At 49.7% G+C, this 21,812-nt stretch overlaps 5 protein-coding genes across 5 annotated transcripts; 2 read left to right on the forward strand and 3 right to left on the reverse strand.

Moving 5' to 3' along the window:
• Positions 1-1,034: 1,034 nt before the first annotated feature.
• ABOM_000575 (putative sterol glucosyltransferase) lies at positions 1,035-3,716 on the forward strand (the record flags this gene model as incomplete). The annotated part of the gene is made up of 6 exons (XM_022527705.1): positions 1,035-1,143; positions 1,191-1,869; positions 1,923-2,080; positions 2,127-2,841; positions 2,893-3,449; positions 3,514-3,716. 6 exons carry the CDS (start codon positions 1,035-1,037, stop codon positions 3,714-3,716), a joined length of 2,421 nt encoding a protein of 806 aa, XP_022394480.1.
• Positions 3,717-4,513: 797 nt separating this feature from the next.
• Positions 4,514-6,526, forward strand: ABOM_000576 (uncharacterized protein; the record flags this gene model as incomplete). The annotated part of the gene is made up of 7 exons (XM_022527706.1): positions 4,514-4,607; positions 4,672-4,858; positions 4,937-5,051; positions 5,127-5,375; positions 5,449-5,697; positions 5,760-6,121; positions 6,151-6,526. The coding sequence occupies 7 exons, from the start codon at positions 4,514-4,516 to the stop codon at positions 6,524-6,526; spliced, it is 1,632 nt and encodes a 543-aa protein (XP_022394310.1).
• Positions 6,527-10,275: 3,749 nt separating this feature from the next.
• Positions 10,276-11,239, reverse strand: ABOM_000577 (DUF3425 domain-containing protein; the record flags this gene model as incomplete). The annotated part of the gene is made up of 2 exons (XM_022527707.1): positions 10,276-10,985; positions 11,092-11,239. 2 exons carry the CDS (start codon positions 11,237-11,239, stop codon positions 10,276-10,278), a joined length of 858 nt encoding a protein of 285 aa, XP_022394479.1.
• Positions 11,240-12,377: 1,138 nt separating this feature from the next.
• Positions 12,378-13,157, reverse strand: ABOM_000578 (pectate lyase; the record flags this gene model as incomplete). The annotated part of the gene is made up of 2 exons (XM_022527708.1): positions 12,378-12,778; positions 12,830-13,157. 2 exons carry the CDS (start codon positions 13,155-13,157, stop codon positions 12,378-12,380), a joined length of 729 nt encoding a protein of 242 aa, XP_022394487.1.
• Positions 13,158-16,569: 3,412 nt separating this feature from the next.
• On the reverse strand, positions 16,570-18,793 carry sit1 (putative siderochrome-iron transporter Sit1; the record flags this gene model as incomplete). Its single annotated transcript, XM_022527709.1, has 11 exons — positions 16,570-16,928; positions 16,975-17,034; positions 17,087-17,274; positions 17,326-17,419; positions 17,470-17,527; positions 17,576-17,901; positions 17,949-18,147; positions 18,207-18,271; positions 18,320-18,395; positions 18,447-18,530; positions 18,587-18,793. The coding sequence occupies 11 exons, from the start codon at positions 18,791-18,793 to the stop codon at positions 16,570-16,572; spliced, it is 1,716 nt and encodes a 571-aa protein (XP_022394486.1).
• Between the last annotated feature and the right edge of the window lie 3,019 nt (positions 18,794-21,812).

Genomic DNA, 21,812 nt, shown 5'->3' on the forward strand with positions numbered 1-21,812 from the left:
CCTAAAATCTGATAGTATTGGGCATAGCTTAGCCTCTGTGACAGTGACGCCTTAACCGAATACGACACTACTTTGATAGGAAGCGCCTTGGCAAATACGGAGCTGTGGGCTCATGTACTACCAGGCAGTAGTAGGAGCTTCCGCGCGACCACTCAGACAGCACAAGTTGGAGCAAAGCTGACTCGCTGTTGCCTAAGCAAGGATAGCTTGCTGCAGGTGACGTTGCGACAACGCCATCCAAAACAAATGGTAGCTTGCTCTGAGTCTCGATCTTGCCAATGGCCTTCGGCTGATAATCTCTTCCAGCTGGCCGGTACTAAGAGCTGAATTTCTATTGTCAACGATAGTTCTCAACAGAAATAATAACAAGGCCTTTAATGTATTATTCTCATTTTTTGTTTCCGGCTCGCGTCACCTACTTCAGCCTTCGTATGATTCACGTAGGGTGACGTACAATCAGGCAGATAATCAACTCCTCGAACCCTTCCAGAACATTACCTAGTATGGTGGATATTGGACTATGTAAAGGATGCGTTCCACTAGTTGAAGCCTAGTTGCGTGCTAGCCCATAACCATATTCCCAAACAAGACTGAGTGGAGACGAATTGCCACGTTAGATGAACAGACAAGTCCGCAGCGGAGAAGTAGCGAAACTTGAAATCCACCATTTCTTGTGTATCTAGTGATTACCGGCTATGGGTTCTAGCCCTGTCTCTAATTATAACAATGATATCACAACACCGCCTTATCCCCCTGAAGCATTTGGGCGATCGACCGACCAGAATCGATTCTTATTTTTGGCTGGGATCCACTCGGGATCGATGCCTAGAGTTAGAAGAGGAATAGTGTGAGGGCCATGCCCCACAGCCTTAGGCCCATCGCAGTAACGAACACGAGTACGACCGGACTAGGTTTATTCCCGCCGATCAAGCAGTCCTCCCTTCAGATAACTGTGATAGAATCTTTTATGTATATAAACACCATGTTCAACTAGATCATGATGTCCCTTTATCATACCCTCACGTTCCTACAGGATGGCCTCCAAACCTCTCCAGCGGTCGAAGTCGGATGACCTCGCAGATATAGTAGACGCCCCTCCACCTTATACACTAATCGCCGAGGCAGGATCCAGCACAGTACAAGGTATAGTGGTCTGGCAATTACATAACTACTATTCACTAACAAAGTAGATGATGGCCGCATTGATGTCGACCTAGACTCTCCCGCGGCAAGAACCGCTCTCAAATTCATCCCCCGGCTCAGTGAGGACGATTTAGTAAGCCCACCGCCAACCTACTCGGGGCCAGTGCAATGCGATATTAAACTCAACATTGTGATCCATGTCGTGGGGAGCCGAGGTGATGTTCAACCTTTCGTCGCACTGGGGAACGAGTTGCAAAAACATGGCCATCGAGTCCGATTAGCAACACACGATGTGTTTGAGTCCTTCGTTCGGAAGTCGGATTTAGAGTTCTATCCGATTGGCGGCGATCCTGCCGAGCTCATGGCATTTATGGTGAAGAACCCGGGTCTAATCCCGAATATGAAGAGTCTGAAGGCAGGGGAAATCACACGAAAGCGGATGATGGTCCGAGAGATGCTGGATGGATGTTGGAGGTCTTGCATCCAGGATGACCCTAGCACAGGGGCTCCATTCGTGGCCGACGCCATTATCGCAAACCCTCCCAGCTTTGCACATGTCCACTGTGCACAGGCCCTAGGTATTCCTCTACACTTGATGTTCACCATGCCCTGGACTTCGACATCGGCATATCCTCATCCGCTTGCCAATTTGAAATATTCAGGGACGAACGCGAGCTTCGCAAATGCCGTTTCGTACGGAGTTGTAGAGTGGATGACTTGGCAAGGGTGAGATTAATTGTTCACAAAGTGGAGACATCGGTCTAATCTGCTGTCTTTAGACTTGGCGATGTGATCAACGACTGGAGGGAAACTATTGATCTCGAACGGGTTCCGCTTACGGAAGGGCCGAGCCTTGTGCAGACTCTCAAAGTGCCATTCACATATTGCTGGTCTCCGGCCTTGGTGCCCAAGCCCAAAGATTGGCCATCTTACATCGGTACATTCCTCCAGCCAATCTTTATTGTGCCCGACTAACTATCTAGATGTCTGCGGTTTCTTCTTTCGTGAATTGCCGATATATACCCCTTCTTCTGAACTAGATGCATTCCTCCGAGACGGTCCACCACCGGTGTATATTGGCTTCGGTAGCATCGTCATCGATGATCCCCCGCGGCTCACTTCTATTCTTGAAGAGGCCGTCCGAGCGGTCGGCGTGCGAGCGATTATCTCACGAGGGTGGAGTAAGCTCGGGGGCTCTTCATCAAAAGACATCCTGTATATCGGTGACTGCCCTCACGAGTGGCTTTTTCAACACGTGTCTGCTGTGGTGCATCATGGCGGTGCAGGGACGACCGCATGCGGTCTACGCTTCGGAAAACCCACCGCCATTGTCCCCTTCTTTGGAGATCAGCCTTTCTGGGGTAAGATGATCGCGGCGTCAGGGGCCGGTCCCGAACCAATCCCACAAATGTCTTTGACAGCTGAAAACCTCGCTGAAGCAATTCAGTACTGTCTCACTCCTCAAGCAAAGGAGGCTGCAAAAGACATTTCTATAAGAATGCAATACGAGTCGGGTGTCAAGGCCGCTGTCGAATCCTTCCATCGACATCTGCCATTGGACCGCATGCGCTGCCAGATTATTCCCGACCAGCCCGCGTCGTGGATTTACAAGAAGTCCGCCAAACCTATCCTTCTCTCCAAATTAGCCGCTCAGATCCTACTGGACCACTTGCGCATCGAGCCCAAGAACCTACAGTCGTATGATACCACTCGTCTCAACTCATCTTATAATCCAGGCTAACGTAACAGACACGAAATTCGTCCTATAATCATAACAAATCGCAGATACGACCCGATCACGAGCACAACTTCAGCAACTATAGGCTATGGGACAGATATGCTAAGAGCTACGTCGGATATGTTCATAAAACCGTACCAAGAGCTGAAGGGTCGATCTGCGACAACTCCGGCAGCAACTAGAGCCGAAGATTCTCTCTCAGAGGTTGACTCGCAAACCACAACTGCTAGTGGGAAGAGCAAGGTAGATTGGGACGCCACAGGAGCGGCTATAGGCGCTGGGGCAGCAGGATTTGGCAAGTTTATGAAGCACGTTTACAAGGGACTGATCGTCGACATTCCCTTAGCTGCTACGGAGGGCCTCCGGGCCGTGCCACGTCTGTATGGTGAAGAGGTGGAAGAATATGCTGTCCGCGACTGGAAAAGCGGTGCTATTGCAGGTGGCAAGAATTTCAGTCAAGGGATGCGGGAAGGTTTCACCGATATATTCACACAGACCCAGAAGGGAGCCAAGGAGGAAGGTGCAGTGGGAATGGCTAAGGGGTTCCTCAAAGGAACTCTTAGTATCGGTACTAAAGTGCCATCAGGTAGCTAGCCCTGTCCTTTTTCACGAACCTTGCTGACCCGGGACAGCTGCACTTGGCCTCGTGGCCTATCCAGCCCATGGGATAACCAAGAGCCTACACACGGTGATTAGGTCAAAGACGAGGAAGCAAATCGTCCAAGCGCGGCTTCAGGAGGGCCAATATATAGCGCGCAAGGTTGCGAAGCCTGAAACTGATCATGCCTTGGTAATGCAGAGCTTCGATGCTCTGAAGAATGCGGATACAAGCTGATCATTCGAGGCATTTGCAACGGGAGAATTGCAAGACCACCAGGCGTCGCATTTTGAGCATTTGAGAGCTACAGAACATCAAGCATTTCACGGCCATACCCAAGAGAGTAGCGTCACCATCACCTACTTCTCCCAACCAACGGACAGTATAAGTATAGATAGAATATAAACTAATGGAAATACTTCGGAACCACTCTCTTCACCCATAACCAAGCAGCATCCAGTGGCTCCACCATTTCCTGCGGCCAAAGCCGCTTCTCCATATCAGTCAAGCTCTGTACTAACTGCATATCACGACTAGCCCCGCCGCTAATTGCATTTGCATTCTCCCTCTCTCCATGCCACCGGAGCCGAAGACGGCGGGGAGGGGGTTCATTCGGGATTATTGTTCTCTGTGTGTGGTATTTGGCTTGGTCAAGATAGAGGGGGCTATCTTTTGCCCGCCGCCCGTTCCTTTCATGACACTGCCTCATCTGACTGACTGTCGCAAGCTCCTCCGCAGAGTCGAGGAAGAAAACACCTCGGAGTGGAGCTTTTCTTTCATGGGGTGCGGGGTAATACAATCTATTGATTGATAACTTCCTCAAGGCATCGACCTCCCTTCGGATAATTGCCGGACTTTTGCCGATGAGACCTAACCGGCCTGGCTTGCAAAATGGATATATTATCGCCGCTACGCATTTTGGGCTCCGGACCAATTCGAGCCGTCTTAGTCTTTACTGCAAACTAAGGAGATCTACCCAGTCAATCTTATGCAGTACCACGAAGCCACTTTTTGAATCCAATCCCCTCAGCACGATGAAATTGAATGCTATCACGAGTGGTGCAGTTGCTAGCGCTATTCTGGCAATCAGCGCCTCCGCAGCCCAGATTACCAAGGGCCTATCGAAAAGTGAGAGAGATAAATGAGAGCATCATACCAGAGAACGTTGTTTATTAATAGCCCTCTGGGGCAGATGCGCAGGGACTTTTTGACTGGTCTATGGAAGTTAATGACTTGCGTTGGGACAGTTCGTACAAGTACATCTGGTATGCCGATAATGGACCTTGGTCAACTCGATTTACAGCTTGGCATACTGCTGGTCTGCTGTACCGAAATAAAGGGCAGGATCTGACCAATGCAAAAGCGGCCATTGAGAACATGTAAGGCTACTTCAACCTCCAGTAAACCCTCGACCGAATGACCTCAGCCTATCTGGAAACTGATCGCTGCGTCTTCAGCCTAGCATGCCAGATGACTGAGAGCTATGAGTCGGCCTGGTACGGCACATTCAAGCGTTCACCGGACGAGCCGTACCCTACCCCGGATTCTGAGCTCTACCCGCCAGATATCTACGTAAGGATTTTACCATGTCCTACGCAGAGGCATGTCGGGAGTTGCAAGATGATCTGCTAATACAGAAACTCGTAGAATACGTATGATCCAAATTGGAGAGAGTTCATTGGGACGCAGCTTGTGCAGATTGTCGAGGAATTTTCCGATTTGCTCGGAGACCATCTCGTATCGCGCATTGAAGATAGTCTGGAGATCGCCACTGTCGGATCTATGCGGCGTAATGGGTCGTACCCGGAGGGTGACAACTTGACGCCTGCTTACTCCAACCCTGCTATCATGCGCGCGTGGTACGTTTCCTGGATTGGCGCGCGTCGTAATAATCAGGTATGTGATCTAGCGACAATAAATGAACTAGTTCTATGATTTCCAAATGGCTGGTATTAATGCGACACATCAGACTTTCATCAGCTATGCCAATGATCAGGCTGACGCGATTTTGGAGCTCTTCAAATCCACTGGCTCAAATGTATTGTCCGAATACAATGCACCCACCTATTACGGAATGGATGTATGGGCGCTCGCTGGTGCTATCAAATACGGGCCCTCGAATGCCACCATGACCAAGAATGCCAAGGTTATCCTAACAGACTTGTGGGAAGATATCGCGGCTCATTACAACCCTTATCTTGCCAACATGGCAGGGCCGGTAGGAATCCCCTCGCAACATACACAGCACTGGCAGTCATCTAACGAAACGTTGTCAAACAGTATGATCGAGCCTATACACGCGATATGACCACCAGCTCGGCTGTTATTGACTATTTGTGGTGGGGTCTATACGGCTATGGCAACGGACCGCAGCCTAACAAGCTCGAAACAAACCTGTTATACGACGTCACACAGGGCGCAGCGCTGGCCCTCATTGTGGATGTTGTTGCGGATCATATCTCCAACGAAAATAACTCATGGCTCCAGTCCCGGGAACAGTGGAGTGGGGAGCGTATGATCACGAAAAAGGTCCCCGACGCGCTCGGTGCCGACGCTGAGGTCCGAACTGTCACGTCGTGGATCAGTGCTCCGCTCATGATCGGGGCTGAACAAGTCAATGAGACTGTTAATCGGGGCGAGCAGTACGTTCCGGCCATTGTCCAGTGGCTAGTGATCAGGACCACACGCCCTACCCGTACATGTCCTTTTTCACCCTCTACCCGACGGCATCCACGATTGATGCCGTTGCCGCACCCAACAGTCTGGAGATATCCTACCCCAACACGACTCAAGAGGGGTCCGATATTTTCACTTTTGCACTAGCACAACTGCCACCAAGTTGGACTCTGGTCAAAAAGAAGGTTGTTAGCGGTCTCGAAGACTTGCCTTGCCTCGATGTCACCATCAGCGCCGAGGGGCTGGAGAAGCAGCCGGCCATTTACGGCACTACTATTGAGAATAACCGGGTGTACAACATCTCCTACATTGTGCCTTCTACCTTCACGGGCACGCCTAAAGTGTCGTTCAAGTTCAAGTACACTTGTTAATACAGGACTGTATGTACACGCATGGCCATAGTTGCTAGTTATCACTTCTTAGCCCAGAAGTACATGCAGAAGAAATATCTCTTACAGCGAAGTTATTCTCCGAAGCTTTCTAGCATACTGTGGGGAAAGACGTTGGAGAAGGAGACGAGCTATACTATGATCTATTACAATTAAGCCTATTCTCTGCAGATGGTCAGTCTTCGTTCACGATTTTCCTCCATCTTAGCTGCCTCTAGTTTTGGAATACCGATGGTAGAAAACACTGTAGAAACCATTGATTAGAGACTCTGCTGCGGCCACTTATTATCGCAAGTAGCCACCCCCTATAGACTAGGACTCAAGCACCTCGTACACTACTTATAGATACATAGCTGCAGTATCATTACCACTACATAAATCGACTCGATAGAGCGAAGTAACCTCCGGAAATACAGCTCAATAACCAGTCCAATCAACCGCAGTCACAAAACTTTTTCCCCAGCAGTGGCATTTCCAAGCTACAACCAATCCCCCATTGCCAAATACATCCGACACGGATCCTAATCACTCGAATCTGGGCAAGTGATATCGTTACAGGTTTCAGTGCTAGCCGAATCAACAAACTTCGCGATCTTCGCATGGAAGACCAGTGAGTACGGCCCTCCATTGCTGCAAGTATGACTATCCGACCAGCCACTGCCCGGAGCCGGTGTCAAACAACCCGAGTTCTTTGTGAACTTGCCCGGGACGCAAGCATCCCCATCCTTTGGCGGGGTTGTATGTTCCAGCGACACGCCCCCACAAATCACATCCGCGTGGCCTTCAATGACCCCATAATCGGCCCCGACGTGGTACACCCAGCTGACGGTGTTTCCGCTGACGGTGACGTCCACGGTGCCGATGACGATGGTTTGGCTGAGCACCAGCTCAGCGGAGAAGCTGCTCGTCACGCCCGTGAAGTACCAGCCCCAGTGGCCGCACCCCAGCGCGGTCAGGGAATTGGTCGAGCGGCGTAGGCGCTGCCGACGGCGCAGGGCTTCTTGGACGAGGTCGAAGGGCAGCAGCAGTTTGTCTCGCAGGTGGTTGTCTCCTGGCATGAGAACGTGATGGGGATGTATTGGAAGAAGGCGCCCACGCCTGTGCGAGTCCCGCCGGTGATCGAGCATGTGTCGGAGGCGATGTCCACGTTCAGTGCGAGGTTCATGGTCGGGGCGTGACAGAGGTCCGAAGGAGGCGGGGAGATCTGGGACTCGATGTAGCTGAAGGGCACGAAGCACTCGAGGGTGGATGGCGTTGGCTTGCGGCACCAGTCCGGGTGGGAGTGGGTGACATCGTAGAGTCCAGGAGGGCTGGTGATGGGCCCGTCATCTATGGCAAGGTGGTAGTCGGTGAGTGGCTGTTCCACGTTGTTTTTGTCAACGATAGGGCCCGCCGAAACCTTGAGGCAGTCCTCGTTCGAAGTGCTGAATACGGGGTAGGTGTTGCATTTCACGATCTCGAACTTCGCGGTGGACGAGTCCAGTTTGTCCGTGTCGGGGTTGAAATTCCTCCCGCATTGTATGGGTCCGCTTCCTGGCGCAACCTTTGTCACGGTCGTTGTGACTTGCTTCTCGCAGCACTGGACGGACGCAGGGCAGGCGGCGTCACGGGTGAACAGAGCCCGGCGCGGTGCTCGTCGTGTAGGCGGCGCTCCTGGGATCGGGAAGCCAGCGGAGGCACAGCACTGGACTGCGTTGCCGCCTGCAGTACAGGTATCGAGCGCAGAAACTGTAGCAGCAGCAATCGTAATCAGGAGAAATTTGAAGCACATCGTGTTGGTTGGGTTTGAGAGATGGGTTTGATCGGACACTCGAGCAGAAAAGCTTGGAGGGTAAGTCCCAATTCCTTCAACTGCTAGGAACGGAGTAAGAGGAGGGACCTATATATATGCTGCTGTGGAAAGGTGTTTGGCAATAAAGTGCCACTGATCCTCCAATAAAGACCCTGCTAAACGTGCAATATCACCCGACATGCAGATTCATGATCTCACGACTTCAAGACGCCTGAGTCGACAGGTTGGTGGGGAAGTCTAAATTAGCTGTGTCTCGACTGGAGACAGTCAACCACTGGTACCATTCGACTGTAGAAATGGATATCTAGGATCTTATGACCACAAAAGCTAAAAACCTGGAGTAGAGGCTGGTCTCTGGCCATGGACGAAAGTGAGTGGAATGAGCCTAGCCCTCTTGGAGATGGGGTGTCCGGCCTGGCTAGATATCCTTTTTTTTTTCTTCTTCTTCTTCTTCTTTTTGGGATGGGGGGGGTGGCTTCTAACTGCTAGTCTTTTGTCAGTCCAGATCGGCCCGTAACTAGATAAATCACGGTAAGTTCCACACATAGCTAATTTTAAGGCTTAATTTACACTTGCAGGAGCTTGATCCCTTTACCTGGATATCTACGGGCCTTTCAAGGAGAAAGTATCGCTCCACTAGGTAACGGAGTAGTCCTATCACCAGAGAATACCATTGTTGCCAACATGTTCCTTGTTGCTGTAAACCTGCGTGGATGAACTGGCATACTTGCAGGTGGGTAGCTAATGACATGCATGGCATTTGCTTAATTGGGGATCTAAAGTTCAGCCTAGCCGCATTGGCTTTGTGATATTGCTTAGGCGCATGAAAACAAAGGTCTAGAAGGACCCACATGAGGTTCACACGGGCCTTGTGGCAACATTTGGTCCCAGAAGCAGTTCGAGTGGGCGAACTTGCGGCTACCAAAGCCGTGTTGGCTGAGGATGCATCTCACGTGAGAGCTATATGTCACTTTCGATCGAAGATTTAATCTACAGCGCTAACAGAATGAGATCGGCGAATCTGGCACAGAGGCAAACCCCGAATTCTAGGCCGTTATGCTGCCTGGGGTGGCAAAAAGTGATGATATCTTCCATCGCGGTCTCAAGTTTCTGTTTTTGCTAGCTTATTGCATCTAGGTCAGCGTTTCTGTCTGACAGGCCTAGTAGGGACAGTATTCTATGTTTGAAATATCATACCCGTAAAGGATGGAAAAATAAGATGATTTGCTGAACGTAATCATAGACCGCGGAAGGTTGTGGCAATGCGAACGTCCCTCGCAATGTAGGTTATCAAGTAAGGCCTGGTCCGGCCGTGGCCTCTTCACCCCAGCTCGCTACTTTTTCATACATATAAGTCCATCTTCACGGCGGTGGCATAGTCACGGAAGGGAAGGAGAGTTCAAGTTTTATATTCAGTGGGCATGGCTTGTGTTGCGTATGGTTACATGCCTGGATAGGGACAGCCTACTGCGATGATGGTCCTACCTTGGAGTGGTCAATCTGTTTATTTCCGCTGTGTCCATTGTTCCTGATATTGCGATGAGATGCAGGTGTTGATGCAGGCCAGGTTCACTATATCCAATCCCCAGTAAACACCGAACCAAAAACGACAGTACTGCCGTTCAATACCATACCATACCACAGTGAAAAGAACCCGCCAAGCCCACACCCACTTGTGATCATTGGACAACCCAATTTCCAGCACAGATAAAGTGGCTCCGGCGCGTAAGCAACGTGCATTAGCGCCGGCAATAAGGGTCTTAATGATCTCATCGTCCGATCTCTCCCAGGACCAGACAGTACTACTAAGTACAGACAACTGTACAAAGACTAGACAGAAAACGGTCCCCCCACGTCTATTCATCCTTCTCCCTACTCCACCTATATACACCACCCTACATCGTACACCCCAGCGTATAAATAAATAGAACCAGACTAACTAAAGATACCTAAAGATCAATTTCTCCCCCCTCATCGCCCGCCACCGATTCGTTGAGACCAACAACTCCCCACACCCGCCCACCACCCACGGCCACTTCCGAATAAACTCCTCGCTCACCTCCCAATTCGCCAGATTCTGCGGATCCCCCCACACCAGCAACCCACAGCTCTCGGTGCTCATATCCCAGAACCCCATGATATCCATGCACAGCTGGTCGTCGTCGAAGTCGCCGGCGCGGATCAGATTGTCGCGCATGCGCGGGTGCGGGAAGAAGTCGAGCCAGGGGTGGTGGGGGATGGATTGTTGGAGTTGGGTCGGGCGGAGGGCCAGTGGGATGGAGGCGGGGATGGTGAAGCCGGGGCGGAGGGTGGTGAAGGGGGAGATTGCGTCGTCATGCATCCACTCGTGGTGCTTGTGCATGCCGAGGGTGGACATGATGGAGGCGAAGGCGCGGAAGACGTTGACTTTGGCGAGGGTGAGGAGGTGGTCGGAGGTCGGGGAGCCGAGGATGTAGCTTTGGTAGGCAGTTTTGCTGAAGAGGTCGAGGAGGGCGGCGGTTTGGTCGGGGTTGGGACATTGTTGTCGTTGGCTGGTGGTTAGGGCTGTTGTGGGTGGGGATTGCGATGATGAGGATGCTGTTGTTGTGCTGGACTCGGCTTCTTCCGGTTTGATAGTCACGCCGAGCTTTTCGGCCCGTCGGCGTTGGCCTGTGTGTTTTTTTTTTGGATCCGTTAATATCGTGTTGCTTTTCGTCCGTAGCATACGTTTAATCAGGCTAGGGAAGGTGTGTGAGATTTTAGGGTGTATACGCACGATAAGCTCTCTGGTTGATCCGGTTCTGGCGCCGTCGCCGTTCCTTCGAGTCCGTGAGACCCTTCCAGTCATCGGGACCTTTTTTTTGGGTCCGAATCGGTATCAGCTGTTCCGAATCGCGCTTGGGGTGCTCGCTTGCCGGCGCCATTGTTGCATGTGGTGGATGTTCGGGGACGGACTACTATGGAGGCGTCAGTCGACGGTCTTATGCGTTTTGCTGACGCTCCTGGTCTGGGTCGGAGTTAAGCCCGGTGGGGTTCTGTCCTGTGGTGGCTTGTTCGTGTATGGTTATTACCGGTATGCCGTACCGTTATTGTTCGGGCTGCATAGTTATAGGCCTTAACTGATATTCAAGTATTGGCAAGGGATCGATAAGTATCAATCTCATGCTCATGCTCCAAGGAAACAGCATTGAACCAGCAAAGCAACCGGAATCGGCTTTCTGTCCGACCTTCATGGGTGCGAACTGTTCTTACGCTGTTTCCATCCTTCTCTATTCTGGTTCTTTTCGTTTTCTAGAACTCCATACTCCTCATATACCTAAACTTATGAAATTATATATTAAATAATATATGCAGAAGTAAGATTACTTACAGAATGGACTATAGTTCCCACGCCAACTGATAACAAATCCCAAATCAACGTGTTTCACGTAACAAGATATATAAAACTCAATGCCCCATAGATTTAACATAATTCCAGCATCCCTCGAAACTACACACATATACTACTACTAAGGATTCATTTTTCAAGTCTTAATCTTGTACTCTGGTATTAAGCTAGAATATATTCTGTTCTTGCTTACTCCCTGTCTAGTTGGGAGGTCCGCCGATTGGTGGATCCGAACATAGGCATACCTCTCCGAAGATGCGAGATTTTGGGAATTTGCTTGCTACTAGTAATCCTTCAATTGTATGGTTAATTTAGAAGACTCGATATTAATGGAATTATGAGTGTACAGAAGGGACAGGGAAGAATAAGGGAAAAGGCCGTTTCATGTTCAGCCCGGGGGTGAAAGAATGGGCGCCACATTCGTTTAGCCTGGTTATGTCTAAGCAATAAAATACGCGCTCAGTGCACATCTACTAGCGGAACGACGACAGATATATTGATCCCAATCCAGCTCTGACAGCCCCAGAGGCTCTCAGAGAAGGGCCCAATTCTTTATATTATAGGTACAGGAAGGCAGTGAAGTACGGTTGACTTTGACTGCCTTGCAGGGAGACAAATAGTACAAAAAAGCGCCCAAGTTCTCCAACTTCCCCCCAAATACACTGAGAATGCGCTTAGCAAGAAGGAAGAGGGTCAGTGTAGACACAAGAGTCGCTGGGGCCGGAGCCTATCTCGCTGGGCTCGCCGGAGCCCTCGTTGCCCTCGTAGGTTGTACAGATCTCCTTGACGGAGGTGGCACAGGTGTCCTTGATGGTGGCGATATCACCGTAGTTCTCGTTGACACCGGCGAGGAGCTTGCCGTTGTAGGCCTTGACGTTGGAGATGGTGACAGAGCGCTGAGACTGGGACTTGCAGTTGCCGCAGGAGCGGAAGAGCTTGCCGAAGTCGGAGACGACGAACCCATCGATGCTGACCTCACCACCGGCGTTGTGCTGGATAACCTTGTCCTCGGCACCCTGGGCACCACCGCCGATGACCTTGTAAGGGCCGTTACCCTTCTTGAGGGAGAGAGCGTCTGCGACAGTGTCAGTTTGGATTCCAGTGAAGATAGACTACTAGCACATACCCTCGCAGACCTTCTCCCACCAGACGTTTTCGATGGTGCAAGCACCCTCGCAGTGGACGCCTTCGATCTGGTCAGTGCCGATGATGGCGTTCTTGAGGGTAGCACCCTCCTGGAGGATAAAGACAGCGTCGCTGTCACCACCCTCATCCTGGCCAGTGCACTCGACGCCACGGCCGTAAGTCTTCAGACCACCATCGAAGACCTCTCCAGCGGCAATCTCCTTGGGCTCGCTGAAGGTCTCAGTACCGGCGGACGCGGGGATGGGGAACTCGCTGGCACCCAGTGCCATGGAGGCGAGGAGAGACAGGAGGACAGCCTTGGGAAGCATTGTGAATGATGAAAAACTTGGTTATTGGAAAGAAAGAATCACTCTCAGAGCGTTTTAAAAGAAGGACACGATAAGTCAAAGGAAAGATGCTTTTGTCTGGTCAAATCCAAGGTTCATGGTCGTGGGAATGCTGAGGCTTTATAGCCTCAATGTGTCTGCTATCATGCCGCATGCACCCCCTCTGATCGAGTCATTGGCGGAACATAGAGGCCCTTGGCGCGTTTCGATATTTTCCTCTGCCTCTCTTCCAGGTCGAAAGCACTCTTCCGGGGCCAAGCTGAAACGGATTGCAGATACTCCGGCTCGCTAAGAATGTTCCGAAGTTTTCCCAAAGGCTTGATTCCTAGCAGGTGGCTTGGAAAGGGCAAGTGGGTGTCGATCACTGAGACTCGGGACGAACACTGACCACAGGCTAATATTAACTGTTTCACTGCCCAACAATGCCAAGATTATAGCATCAACTCACTTGCCGTCTCCGCACATCTTGGCATAACGTTGAGAGCTATTGAAACTTGGCAGACTGCAGAGCTTACTACGGATATATTGTGTCGGATAAGCGGTAAATGACCCTTTTCATTTGAATGGGCCCACATTGAAGCAACCAGTTGAGGAATATACCTATGGAAGCTACGCGGAACCCCGGAGCTAGGGCTAGCATCGTGGCGCAGCAAATCGTCCGACATGCCAAGAAGTCGGAAAGTGGCCCGGGAACAACTCCACACGGCTCTAGTGGACTAGATAAGACCGACCAACGAGGGTATGTCCTTAATCAACGTGTATAACCGTAGCGCGTCTGTGAGCATAATACCAGGGGTGCGATGCGCAGGTTATACTGGGTGTCGTGCATTCTGTGAATTGTGTTAGTATGTTCCAGCTTGCTCCCGCTCAACGCTCTATCTCCAATGTTTCTGGATAAGAGAGCCACAACCCCTTTGGCAATCGGGAAAGCTCCTTTGTCGCGTCATCGTATATAATTGGAGGGAATACGTATGCCGTCCCATAGCGATCGGCAGCAACCCTTCATTTGGCTTTCTCCATTTGGAAGTTGAATTGCAAGTCACACCCTTCTCGTCACAGGCAATGGGTCCCGAATGCAACAGATACAGTTTTCGCGGACCGAACCAAGGGACAAGAGTCATGTCCTGCAGGATCTGGAACTTTGTTTAATCGTCAAGTGCCAACATTAGCTTCACAGTGGAAAACACAGCTTATGAGAGAAAATTGAAATATTCGCCATTAAGTTGATACGGCCACATCGGAATACCCGGGCGTAGGACTCCATTTTGGAGCCGAGAGGCCCGCCAGAGATTCATGATATATACGCTTTTCAGTCGGTAAGTTCTGGCGTACTGACCTGATAATGTCGTGAAATATAGTTCCTACTTAGTTCTTCAAGCATGCCAATTTAGCCCAAGAGAGCCGTTAGTTCGGAGAATTGTAATAGTGTACGAACGATAGCTGAATCATAGCGGGCGGAAGAACTACTTGGGGAAGTAGCATTCTTCACTTGTGGTTGAAGCCATTTCTTCAGTCATATTCGCGGAGACCCCTGGCGTGTGCCGAAATCAGTGGAGCTTGAAGGCGCAGTGCCGTTGCGGCCAGTTATCGTGTCCGGAAGAAGATGGATTCCACTAGCCTGTGGAGTATGGCCCTGGGCTCCCGCATGCTATCCTAGACATCATATGGCAGAAGGCGCGGCAAACCAAAGGAGATATTACTTCAACCCGAGGAGCGCACCATCCGTCGTCTTCGCTTAATCTTTTCCTTCTCATCTATCCCGTCTTCCATACTGCTCTTCCTTCTGACGTGTCGTATCCACCTCGCGGAATGTACTAGAGTACAGTGTAATAACTCCATATAATCTGTGCGATATTTCCTAGCATCGACGTTCAAAGTACGCTGTTTGTTTTCGACATCCTTCATCAATATGTAGGCCAATCTATAGTAATATCGAGCTGACAGTATCGGCCATAATCACTGCATCGATCAAATCACAATTCAGAGTTGTCTTAACACAAGCACTTAACAGATGCACCAGTAAGCTCTAGAGTCTGTAACTCACTAGCTCCCCATACATCCAAACCATATGAGCGCAGGTCGTTGGTATGCACAAACGGACCAATTATGCCCACAAATCATGCTTCTATTTCTGTAGTGTTATCAGGTGAAGGAGCTTCGCTCGACAAGAAAAAGAACCTTTAGCAAGCAACTAGGTCACAGATTATGGCAAACAACTGACCTCAGCAACGCTCCTTATCCACTCTGATCATCACAAGAAGCGGGTTAATGTGGGCTCCCGAAACAGTACAGTGGCAATGGACATGTCATGATCAGCCCCGGCCAAGATAGGTTTATACTAATCATGCTTCCTCGGTCGGAATGTCGACCCCAGCCGAGCCGGCGAAGCAAACAAGGTATGCCAAGTTTAGACCGTCTACGTACTCCATATAATTATTCATTCACGTTGTGGACTATTGGTGGGAGTTTTCTGGGTTTTCCAGAACAGCCTTCCGTTTGCTCCACATAGCAAGGTCATTAGCGCTGCAACGTTTTTCATAGTTCTTTATACAGGAAGCGGGGCTGATTAGCTGAGAAGAGGGGTTAGCAAAGATGCATTTACTAGTGAGGCACAGCAGGCACCTAGGGAATATGCGCATGGGAGGGGCTTTGATGCGGCTTGGTCAATAATGGTTTTGTATTGACGGGACGTTCGTGGATATCTCACCAGGTTTTAGCCAAGATTGAGAGGCGCTGGCCGATTCAGGACTGATACCGAGTTTGTGGGACAGTAAGGGGTGGTCTGACAAGGCCTGAGATCCGCTCTTGATGAAAAAAAAAAAAAGAAATGCTTACTATTTTAATCGTTATATGAGCTATTGACCCCACGTAACTTCTAAATAAATAGCTCATAATGCCTCTCGGTCTAGCAAGGAGCAACGAACAGGGGGCATCACCTGATCTCTCACACGTGAAGTATGCAGCTTCGCTTTTGGGTCCGCCTTGTTCTTCGCCAGTAGGGAGCTTAGACGGTCTAAGGGCAGAAGGAAAGGAAAGGCAACCGTTTGTCTACTGACGGGGCGAGATGCATCGAGTATTAGTTCACATTCCAGAACCATCAACGGAATACTGAACTATATCCTGATCCCTGTATGATGGTTCATTTTCATATAAAGGTCCTAGGCTTTCGCTAAAGACATCTAAGGTACGCTGAAATCCATAGATATTAGCCAGATTATACAAACGTTAACGACGTATTAGCACAATTAGATTGACGATTTCAAATGCGCCGGCCTTCTTCTCGTTCACACAACACACATTAGCGGAGAGGAATAAAGCTTCCGGGTCGAGGTTGGCTCTAGCACAAAATCGCCAGCATCTCGCGCTGCGAGGCAGGCAAGGTTGGGGAGTGGCACTATTCCTCCCGTTCGGCATCGGGGAGACTTTGATCTTTCGTCAATCTTGGGTTGCGAATGCAAAGAGAAAAGACGATCAGCGGCACCGTTAGGCATATACCAGTAATGCAAAGGAGGCGCTGAACCTCTCTGTATGCTAGAGTTACAGCTTCCCGTTCAGGTGTTCCGACAGGATACGAAACGATAAAGTCAAAAGGGCTCCCAAAGGCCAGATCGGTGAGGGCCTCATTTGCACCGCCAAGATGCTTGGTGAGCTCCTTACCCATCCTCTGTCTCCAAATAGCGCCGGAAATAGTACCTCCTATTGCGCTTCCGATGTTGTACATTGCCAGGTACAGGCCAGTGATCACAGCAAGATCTGAAATGCTTAGACAAGATCGTTCAATTGAGAGGGTTTCACTCACGCTCGTGTTTCGTTGCAGCCTGTATACTTGCTTGGGCCGGGTATGGGAACATGCCACCAGCTGACAACACAAATCAGTTTAAGCCAACCGTCATAGCCATTGTACAACGCACCAATACCCAAAAGTATTTCTCCGCCGATAATACCAGAGTAGCTTGAGCTACCCGTTCCTCCACGGAACTGGATGAGAATACCGAAAGCTACCGCGAAAAGAACCGTTCCGGCAACTATGAAAGGCTTGAGCTGTTTTACCTTGATAATAATCGCCCCAAGTATACATCCAGTTATGACAGATGCAAAGCTAGTAATGTCAGAAAAACTCCATAGAAATTGCTTCGTGGCTATAGCGGACCTGTATAGAGACGCGATACGTGTTGCGCTGAGGACACTTTGGTCAAACGCGACTTGCAACACAGTATATAAGTATGTGCCCTGCAACGACCAAGCTACCATGGTATTAGTATAGCGTCTAGATACCAGACTCACATCGACATACCTAAGTTGAGCATTGTTGCTATGCCGAGGGCGCCCCAAACCGCGCGGTCTTTGAGCAGCTACATCTTATCAGTGACCGCTCAAAAAAAAAGCTCGCAGCCGCTTACTTTGAAGGGAACCATGGGATACCGAGCGTAAGAACGCTCCCAAATGACAAACAGGGGCAGACAGAATAGACCTATAATCAGCGGTGCCAGAATCTTCGCAGTCTTCCATTGCTCGGCCGCGGCACCAGCAATCGTGAATGGCACAAGAATCAGAGCTAAGAAAGCAACCAAAAGCAGGATACCCATCACATCCAGGTACCAAAATAATTCTTTAGCAAATTTCTTTGCACCGAGAAGCCGGATAGGATGCGTATATGTCTCAACACTGACATTTTTCGCTTTGCGGTGTCCGAAGAGCAGCGTCGCAAAAAGAGGGATGGAACAAACTGATATGAATCAGACAAGATCCCAATTTTGCAAGGTATCTACCTACCGGGATATATGATTGCAAACATCGCAATGCCCCAACGCCAGCTGGTGACCCCCAACACGGCATCGGCGACGTTGCCACTAACCCAGGTATTGATAAGGAAAGGAGTCGCAGGGATATAGGAAAAGAGCAGACGGGATCGAAGGGAAGTCAGATCTCCTATTAGAACTTCGACAAGTAGAATAATGGTCGTATATCCGACCTAAAGGCAAAGTTCCAGTCAGAGTTTATGGTATACAACACGCATAAAGAGTATGGTACCTGGTATAGAACAGCACCCGCGCAGAAAGTCTGGACATCGTCGGCACAGGCTTCCACGATAGTCCCTGAGTGCGTCAGTAGTGTTCGATATCCAATACACAGGCAATCCCTACCGATGGTGTAGAAGAAAACCGAGAGCAAGATCAACTCAACTCTCCCGAAGACGTCGGCGATTTTCGCGGCTGTTGGCTGTCACGCTAAGTGTCAGTGAAGGGCATCAGACAAGATGCAATGACTTACCTGTGCGGCAGCTGCAATGACGCTACGCAAAACATTGATCGTAGTAAGCAAACTGTGTTTGGCATAGGCACTGGTTGCCAAGGGCTGTCAACATTAGTTCCTTATCAAAAGAAAAATAGTATCACAGCAGGGTGATATACCTGATAAGTCCCTCGCAGCTGTCCATCCAAACCATAGACATAGGCTACCAGAAAGATCCCAAAAAACAAAAACACACGAGCCACAACACCCAGTTGCGACGAGATAGCTGCGATGCGCTTGACACCTGGGTTTTTAAAGTCCGCTTCCTGCTGAGGTTCGTCGGGTTGGATAGCATGTTGAAATTGTGGATTCTTTTCGGCGGACATTTTGCACTGCCCTCGTCGTTATCAGTGTATGAGAGCAGACAAGGAGAGAAAGTGTCGCAAAGACTTTCTTCTGAGGCAAGAGGGGGAGGGGGGAGCATTAAGAACAAAAAGGAATTAAAATTCAGAGCCAGGTCTGAACGTGACCCAAAAAAAAAGAAAAAATTATCATGACAACAAGGGCGAGCCAATCATATCTGATAAAGCATCTGCAAGGGTTCTTTCTTGGGTCATAGTCTCGAAATGAGCTCGGCATGACCGAGACATTGCCTAGTATTCTTGAGTTCTAGAGCGGCTTGGGACAGGGAAAATTGCCTCAAAAAACACAAGAATGTCCGGTTCCCAAGGCGTGGCATGGGATGATCTCGTATTTTGCTCACAGGCATTGGCCGGGAAAGCCCGCCAAGTCCGCATTTCGGGCCCTGAGTGGGACCCGCTTTATCAATCTAATCTGATACCCCCCAACAAAGAACATACATAAAGCTCACCGTTCGCCTAACAAGTGGCATGGTTAGCTCTCACTTTTTCCCATCCTGAAGGTAGTTCTGGTTGTGTAACCATGGGCGCCATCCAAAATACTTTGCGTGGAGGCCCTCGGCCGAACGGCGCTGGTGAAGAGAATTCAATCAGTCACCCAATTGCCAAATGAGTTGGAAACGCCACTCGTTCGTTGATGAGCTGACCCGGAAATTACTTCACCGATACCTTGGCATGTTTATACTTTTAGCTCTTTGTGTTCTTGTTGTTAGCCTGCCCCAATTAAGCGACAGCTTGTCATACAATAGAGCAAATTTTGCATGATGGGTCCCCGTCATGGCCGGCATCGGCATCGCTATAATGGTTCGATATTAAAACGCGCACCCCGATATTATAGAGCCGACCCAAGCACTATGGCCACAGATCTTCACAGTACGAACCATGCCGAACGTCGATGAATACCAAAAGAACACACATCCCAACACTGAGCATTTTGGGCGGAAACCATACGAAGTTTATTTAGCAACCGATATGCATGGATATAAATGAGCAAGAATAAAGCGCCAACGAGGCCGAATATGGTAGCTAACCGCATGCCATGGCTGATTGATATAAGTTGTTAGGAGAGCAACTTATATCCAGGGAACAAGGTCAGGATGGCAATGGCATCCTTGACCCTGACAGCAGCTGTGCAAGTGAAACCTGGGTAGAAAGCTGACGAACGTCATCGAAACCATTTGTGGGCGAGGCAAATGCTTGCGTATTTGGTTGATAAAAAGGGACAGTTATCTATCTCCTGCGTGATATATGATTCAAGGAGAGATCACCCGTGAAACGGTCTTGCATTCAAATTCTCACCTCTCTCACTCAGTCGAGCCTCAGCGTCTTTTGATTGTATCACCAGCAGAGTATGGCCATGTGAATCGGCTCGCGGAAGCCTTTGAACAATGCGTAAGTAGTATCGGACGAAGTTGTGGCAATGATCATTCATGTATAGAAAAGCCATGGCGTGCAGGTGAGCAAGCCAGTAAGTCGATCACGCAATGAGCACTCTGTTCGTAGTAGGCTCGTGTCTTTCGATATCCTCCCCATGTCAACAAATTTCAAGCAGGTATTCGGCTATCGCCATATCCAGGCGCTATTTCCATCGCATGGTAATTAATGGGACAGGATGGGAGGATATGGAGTTGGAGCACGTTCCTACAACGTGATAGATTTCTCACATCTTTTCTGCCTCCTGTGAACCCGCTTGTATAAGAAAGACCGGGTACTTCGCAAGACTCCCCGGATGCTCAAGTACAGGGCTCTAGAGACTATATTCGACATTTGACTGCAGTTGACAACAACCTCTAGATTCTCTACCTCCATTCCCACTTCATCGAGGTCTTAGAGCTGGCCACCCTCGTTGAGGTATCAACTGCGCACCCCAGGCTAAACACTGGCATCAACGGTGCCGAAGCTCAGGTTGAAGCGGGCCTTGTCTTCCAAGCTGCCGGGGGTAAGCCAAGCCAGCACGTTTCCCGTCGACGGCGCCGTTCGGTTTCTCGTTCGCCGCCGAAGTAGAGCAGATAAGCCTAACACGCAAAGGTTTGTCAAGCATTTCGCGACTGTGAATCAACACACGTGCCCCGAAAGAATTATGGCTATCTATCCACGTGTGCAGAATACGCCAGCGGATGCTGTGTACTCCATCAAGTGAAATGTTAAGCACGGATGTATCGTGCTATAAGTAGGAGGCAAACAAAAGTCCTTCCTTTGAAAAGGCAAAGATATGAATGCCTGAGCCTTGCAACAGCTAATATGCACACTTTAATGGGATGTCCGCTGCTTTTGTACAAATATTCTGTGGTTTAAGGGTTGTGGATTCCTGGGAGATTCGTTATTGCCGTAGTGTCAATCGAGTTTTAGAGTGGCACACATTGTAGTATGTCTCCTAGTGTTGAGGTGTCTAAAGGTCTATCAGAAAGCGATGAAGTCGACATATCGTGGATCTATCATTATGGTCCCTACCCACCCACCGTTATACTTTCCAGCTTCTCCTGAGTGAAGGCCATTGTCAACTATATTTTCTGGACACGAAGAGTCCAACCACTCAAGCTTTGCGAAGCTCCTGCGACACTTGGACGCCCATTAATACTTGTACGAGAGCAACGCAAACCTTGACATTGAGGTCCAAGTTGAGACAGGCATATCTCTAGAGCCCGTTTTCCACTGCACATTGGTCTTCAGTAGTCACAGCACGAGAGCATACGCCATTTCCTCGCAAGCTGTTGGAGGAGCGTATTGTCTCGATGTTTGTGGCTGGCGATATCCAGGGTAGTCCAGCGAGTGGAGGCAATACCCAATTTGCGGAACCAAGTTGCGGAAGGAGAACCTATGTAGGTATTTTCTTTATAAGCCTATCTGGTATCCGATTTTCGAGCCGAGACACTCAGAATGCCGAACCTGTACCCAGTCGATACTATGAGCGACGTTAGCTAGACATGAACGGTTCAAACGCGATACTATGTACTTCCATTAAACAGGACTTAGACACAATATCGGG

Source organism: Aspergillus bombycis (genome assembly GCF_001792695.1).
Source record: "Aspergillus bombycis strain NRRL26010 chromosome Unknown contig00002, whole genome shotgun sequence".
In the NCBI taxonomy this organism is placed as follows: Eukaryota; Fungi; Ascomycota; class Eurotiomycetes; order Eurotiales; family Aspergillaceae; genus Aspergillus; species Aspergillus bombycis.